This window comes from Melopsittacus undulatus, chromosome Z (genome assembly GCF_012275295.1).
Source record: "Melopsittacus undulatus isolate bMelUnd1 chromosome Z, bMelUnd1.mat.Z, whole genome shotgun sequence".
Taxonomy (NCBI): Eukaryota; Metazoa; Chordata; class Aves; order Psittaciformes; family Psittaculidae; genus Melopsittacus; species Melopsittacus undulatus.
In genome coordinates this window covers 10,351,961-10,358,119 of record NC_047557.1, presented here as the reverse complement: position 1 = coordinate 10,358,119, position 6,159 = coordinate 10,351,961, and the positions used below count along the sequence as shown (strand labels likewise).

Below are 6,159 nucleotides of genomic sequence, written 5' to 3'. Positions count from 1 at the left end.
TGGGCACCCTAAGGAGATGCACCCAGTACTGCCTGTGGCCTGTGCCAGTTCACATGCCCCAGGGGCTGCTGCCCATGGCCACACCACCCTCAGTGCTGTGTGTATAGAGCTGCCTCCCCAAACATAGGCACAGGGGTACCCCCAGCATGGAGCTCCCTTTCTCTTCCTCACAAGTGTTGGAGGAACACCCAGGAATGCAGCCCTGGATCCCTACGGACCCAACTTGTCCATGGGGAAGGCAGCAATGACTCCAGCATTGCCCCCTCCTTGCTAAGGGAGGCAAGAGCATGGGCATCTTATCACAGCTCTGCTCCCTACTTGGGGACTTTGCTCTCCTCTTGGGTTACTCATTGCCCTTGGTAACTGTTTATGAGGGTCCTTATCAGGAGCTGCTGAGAAGTCCTGGGGCTGCAACCCCAGTCCTTGGGCCTGGGAAGGGGCTTGGCCCCCACGAGCATTGGGTAGACCCTGTCTGGGCTCTGCATCCTATTGGGGGTCCCAGGACGCAGCTGAGATAGGCAGTGGGACTGGGGCTGGTTGAGGGTCTGGAGGCTAGGGAGGATGAAGAGGGGGATGATAGTGGTGGGGTGGTGGAATTGGGGATGGAATGGCAAAGGGGCTCCTCTCTAGGGGGCTGGAGAGGTGCCAGGATCTGGTTCTTCTCAGAGAGGCCCTGGGGTAGGGTGAGAGACAGCGGCACCGGATGCATCAAAGGATCCTCCCCTTAAAGAGTGGAAAAATGTTTTCAACATGAGAGCATTGCAAGCGCTGGAACAGGTTGTCCATAGCAGTTGAGAAGCCTCCACCCTTTGTCTCTTCCAGACCATGCCACAGATGTCTCTATCCATCCCCCCCTCAGAGCAGGACCAGCGCTCCAGTGTTCAAAGTGGGATGCTCAGGACCTGGTCCAGCCATGTGCCACCTCTTTCCATGGCCTTGGCCCCCTCTGCAGTGCTCTGTGGGGGCCTGTTCAGCTCCCCTGGGTCTACTTCTGCATAGCCCCTATCCTGCCCAACACATCCATCTGCACAGGGTCACTCCAATGCCCATGTTGGGAGTCTGCATCTTGTCCATGTTAAACCCCAGGAGTCAGCCCATTCCTGCTCAGCATTGCCCCTCATCGTCAGCTCCCCAGTACTGGGTGACAGCACCAATGTACAGTGTTCTCTGCTATCTCCCCCAGTCCCATGTGCAGTCTGTTCTTGCACATCCCAGCCCTACAGATGTGTTCAGCTGTTTGGGGAGATCCCAGAGAGACAGACGGGGATGGGGGGGCTGCGATATGGGGTCACCCTGAGCCCCTTCTCACCTGTGTGGGGTGTGCTTGGGATCAAAGCATGAGGTGGGGGATCAAAGCCAATTGGCTCTTTGGTGTCCCTGATGCTTGGCCACCCTCCAGGGCTCCTGCCCTGGGAACAAACAGGTAAGCACCAGCACCCAGACCTCCGAGTGCAGGTAGTGACAGGTTGAGAGACCAGGGAGGCGAAACAGGAGCCTAAAACCCATCTAACCGTGGTGGGGGCTGCATCTCCGGTGTGCCCCCCGCCTGGTACCATGGGCCCTGATGGGCAGCAGGGAACAAGACAGGACGGATCCGAAAAGGGGGGGTTGTGGGTTACAGGAATCCCCCACCCTCCCTGCTCTCCATCACCCATCCCTCGGCCAGCTGGTGGGCTGCCTGCCAGGCTGGCCGAAAATGAAAGCAGAGCGTCCGAGATAAATAGGAGCAGCCCCAGCACCAGGCAGCAGTGCACATCCTGCTCTCCTTCCTTGCACTGCTCAGCACTCAACATGGCTCTGCGCCTCCTCCTGCTTCTGCTGACTGCAACCATCCTCATCAGCCAGGCTCAAGGTAAGAGGCACCGAGCCCTGGGGATGTGGGTGCTCACAGGGAGCTGTGGGTGCAGTGTGTGCATGGCTGCGGGTGTGTGGTTTGGGGTGTAGGGTGTGTGTGTGTAATGGTGCGTGGCACTGGTTTGGAGTGTGTGTGTGTGTGTGGCTGGTGGCTCAACAGCACCCCAGGGTGCAAAGCACAGGCAGGGGAATAAGGTTTGGTCCCTCTGTCATCCCTGCCTCAGTTTCCCCTCTGCAGCACTGAAATGGGCATCACGTATTTAAGGGGTAGGGTCCAACCTGCAACTGGGCACTGGGGTTGAGAGCTCCCACCCTCACATGCTGCTACAGCATCTCCCCCATGAATGCCACCAAGAAAGGCACCTTGTGCTGTAACTCGGCTGCACTGTGCTCCTTTGGGATGTAGGAAGATGCCCTGGCTTTGTGAGGGTCCAAAATCCCACACTCCCACCTTACCCCCAGGCATTGGTAACTTGGGCATGGACTGCTGCTTGAAGTACAGCGAGAAACTCATCTCCGTCAACCGGCTGACTTCTTACACCCTCCAAGAACCTGAGTCGGGATGTCTGCTGCGTGCTGTTGTGTAAGTACCCTGCTATGGGTCGGGACCATTCAAACCAGTTTGGCTCCAGGCAAACCTTCCTGCCCCATGTCCTCCCCCTGCCCACCCCTCACCAAACCTTTCTGCCCATGCCCCCAGGTTTACCACCAAGAAGAACAAGAAGATCTGCGCCTCTCCCACTGATGCTGATGTCCAGAAGATGATGCAGAACCTGGACAAGAGGGTCAGGAAGGACAAGAAGAGGCAGCCCCCACGTTACCGGGGCAGACCCAAGCGTCAGAAGCAGCAGAAGGTCTAAATCAGGCCTGAAAAGGTAGGTGAGGAGCAGTGGGGACATCAGGGTGATGGGATGAGGGTGCTGCCCTCAATCCCGGATCCATCCCTGTGGGAAGGTGGGCATCCTGGGGCCAGAGCCATGGTTGTGCTTGCCTTAAAATCATGTTTCTTTCTGGAGCTGTTGGGACAAGGGCAATGCTTTGGGGACAGGTGAAGCACACCATGCAAGCAATGGGCCCCTAGCTGGGGTGGGTGCTCTCACTGAGACCCTCTCTTTGTCTTCCTTAGGACGGATGCTTTCCCTACCAATGACCAACCTGGCAATGGACATCTATGGACCATCCACTGTCGTGCTGGCCCTGGGGCAAGGATGGGGCTGGCCAAGGGGGCTGCTGTCTTCTCTTCTCTGCAGCCCCCTTGGCACTGCCAAGCCTGCCCCAAAAGTTGGCAGGAAGGGTCACTCAGGTCCCCGCTCGCCCCATGGCCATGCCAGCGGGGACCTGGACCCATGTGGGAGCTGAGCCATAGCCTCAAGGGGGAATGGGGCAGCCTTCCCACCAGAGGGGATTTCTATAGCCTGACAGGACGGCAGCTTTTCCTGTGACTTTTAAGGGTGTTTTTATACTTTTCTATTTATATTTAAAGACTGTGCTTTCATTCAGTCTTCCTGGAAAGCTGTACTTCTGGCTCTTTGTGCTTCACAGGGTACCCTTTCTGCTGCTATCTGGCTTTTACTGGAAAATTGCTCTTATTTTTCTACCAAATAAATGATCGATGCTGCTAATTTCCCTCTTACCTGTTTGCTCCTTTTCGGCTTGCAGGGCTGTGGGGTGCCGGCTGGTCCCATGTCCCCATGGTCCTGCCTGGGCAGCTTGCTGGGGTCTTCCTTGCAGGGCAGTTAATAGCAGATGAGATGGAGAATGTGGGGACAATGGGGGTGACTGTGGCTGTACATCAAGGTTATTGTAGGCTTTCCCTGATGGCTTTTATAGCGCACTGTTGTGGTGTAGTTTGGAGCACAACAGGATTTGTCCCTTTGATTTTTATTAAGTCTTTCTAGGCACAAAATTGCTGTTAAATCATAACCAATTATTCACTTTAGGGGCATTTTACCCTTTTACCTCCCTTGGTTTTGCTGCTGTTAGATTCAGACATTATTAAGCCAAATACTTGTGTGGGGGGAGGAGGGGAAGAGAACCAGAAAAACAACTCCCATATACTTTCTTCCCAACTGAAAAGCCCACATAGTGAAAACTGCATTGCTGTGCAGATGGAAGAGGAGACTTTGCACAACTCATGGTTACAGCCATTTGAGAGTAGCTCTATCCCAGAGCTTTAGTGGAATGGGAACTCACTAACCCAAGGACACCATAGGGTGACACTGCACATAGAAGGGGGCACAAACACTCAGGACAGGGCTGGCTGTGAATGGCATCTCCAGTGCTTGCAAACCCCCTCCAGTGTGCCCAGATGGAGTGGGGTGAATGAAGGTCTGCATGGCAGCTGCAGTGCTATCTGCTTGCAGAGACGTGGACTTTGGTCAGTAGAGGTCTATTAAGTCCTAAATTGCAATAATAGGATTTGCAGAGCTTAACAGTATCAGCAAAAGCTGTGTGTTGGCTGGTGTAAAGCTTGCAGCAGGGTGTTTCTATCCAGCACATTTATCTGGCTTGATTGCTTTCTTAGGCAGGCATTTACATTTATTATTATAAGGCTGTGCAAAGAAACTGTGAAGTCCAAGATACCGACCCTGTGTATGGGATGGGAGCTGAGCTGTCTGCGCTGCCCGCTCCTCCATGTGGGAGCAGGTGGCTGAGTGCCAGATGGGATTTTGGACAGGATGTAAGGCAATAAAACATATCATTTATAACCAAACTCACTCGTTCTGGCTGTTGTGATGGAGTTTGATGCAGAGGGAAGGGTTACATGGGGGGGGGGGGGGCTGATCTCCTGCCCTATGCACTGTCATCCCCCAGCCCCTGGTTTCTGCATCCTTATGGGTGCTTATATGTGCTGGCACAGGGATGTGCAAATCCCATCTCAGCAAGGTGAACTCATCCTGTTTGCTCAGACATCCCCAATGTGGGGGGCCTGAAATCCCCCAAACATGGGACACACACACACACAGAATGGTTTTGTGCATGGCATCTGCTCCCATTAGAAGCTGTTCCTCCGACTCTGACCTCCCCTGATCATGGCAGGGACTCTGTGCTCCCAGATGCTTTGGAAAGACAGCATTAAACCAAGTTATTAATGAGGCTGTGCTCTTGGCCAGGCTTTGCTGGGAGCCTGGGAACTGACTCCGGCAGGGTGGGAGTCAGCCAGGGCTGGAGGCAGCCCTGCACTATCCAGGGATGCACTGCATCCAACCCTATGAGGCTGGCCCTGTGTCCTGCATCCTGTAGGATGCCTTGTGGGGCTGGTGCAGCGTCAGGACATGGGGGAGTGGTTGCAAAACACCCCTGGAAATGAGGCACAGCAGAATACATCTGCAACCACAAACAGCAAAGCAGGAGCAGATGGCAGGAGTGAGCCAGCCTGTGGGATGTATCCCGGTGTCTCTGCGGCTGCAAATGTAAACAAAGGTGGGTTTTCCCCCTTCAAATGCTAAGTGGGCATTAGGATAAAACTGGTTTAAAATGACCATGGGGTGCTCTAATTTACCCTAAACTTTATCCTTAAAGCAGGGTGTGTGGGGGAGCGCCAGAGTTTATGTTATTCTATAAGCATGGACATGCATGGGCGTTTGCACATCACTTCCAGCTTCACTGCAGAATGCTGCATTTAAGGAAAATAAGGTGTCAGGGTTAGTGGGAGCCTCTTGCTGGGGAGGCAGATGGCTGCAGAGCTGCTGCCATGGTGAGATGGCACCAGGGAAACACTGCTGGGGAGACTTCCTTGGAGAGGCTGCAGGAAGAGGTGATGGGCTACAGTTTGGAGCATGCAGCACAGGCCCAAATACATCCATTCCCTAAAGAGGAGCTGAATCCACAGACCACAGATGTGACAAGCAATGTAAAGATGCTCTGAGATGATGCTGCAGTGAAGCAGCAGAGGAGGATTCACACTGTTAGAGGCTTTACAAACCTGCTGCTTCACCCCATGTGCAAAGATAATGCAGTGGGTGCTGGGACAGAGGATGTACAGCCCCCCATAGACTGTATATACAGTCCCCCACAGGCTGGGAAGACAAGCAGAGTGAAAGGATAGGAGAGCTCTGCCACCCTGGAGCAGAAAGGCTTCAGCAACAGCAGGAAGTATCCAGGCAAGGCAGAAACCACCGAGTGCAGCCAAGAACAGGGGAGTCTGTGGTTCTAAGTCTCGAACCCATGCCAAATGATAGCTCAAGTTATTGGCTTGTGCCGGCAGTGGAGCGTGTTGGGCTGCAACACTGGACTGAGCTCCATCACAGCCCACCTGCAGACATGGCACTGGCTCCATCCCACTGCCCTGTGCCATTCCCAGGG

At 54.3% G+C, this 6,159-nt stretch overlaps 1 protein-coding gene across 1 annotated transcript; it reads left to right on the top strand.

The window, feature by feature from the left end:
- Positions 1-1,759: 1,759 nt before the first annotated feature.
- CCL21 (C-C motif chemokine ligand 21) lies at positions 1,760-3,476 on the top strand. Its single transcript, XM_005143465.3, has 4 exons — positions 1,760-1,852; positions 2,317-2,437; positions 2,555-2,729; positions 2,981-3,476. Exons 1-3 carry the CDS (start codon positions 1,792-1,794, stop codon positions 2,712-2,714), a joined length of 342 nt encoding a protein of 113 aa, XP_005143522.1. The 5' UTR covers positions 1,760-1,791; the 3' UTR covers positions 2,715-2,729; positions 2,981-3,476.
- The last annotated feature ends 2,683 nt before the right edge of the window (positions 3,477-6,159 follow it).

Coding starts and splice junctions, on each gene's coding strand:
- CCL21 (XM_005143465.3), top strand. CDS start 1,792: ATGGCTCTGCGCCTCCTCCTGCTTCTGCTGACTGCAACCATCCTCATC. Junction 1,853..2,316: donor CCTCATCAGCCAGGCTCAAG/GTAAGAGGCACC, acceptor CCTTACCCCCAG/GCATTGGTAACTTGGGCATG. Junction 2,438..2,554: donor TGTCTGCTGCGTGCTGTTGT/GTAAGTACCCTG, acceptor CCATGCCCCCAG/GTTTACCACCAAGAAGAACA.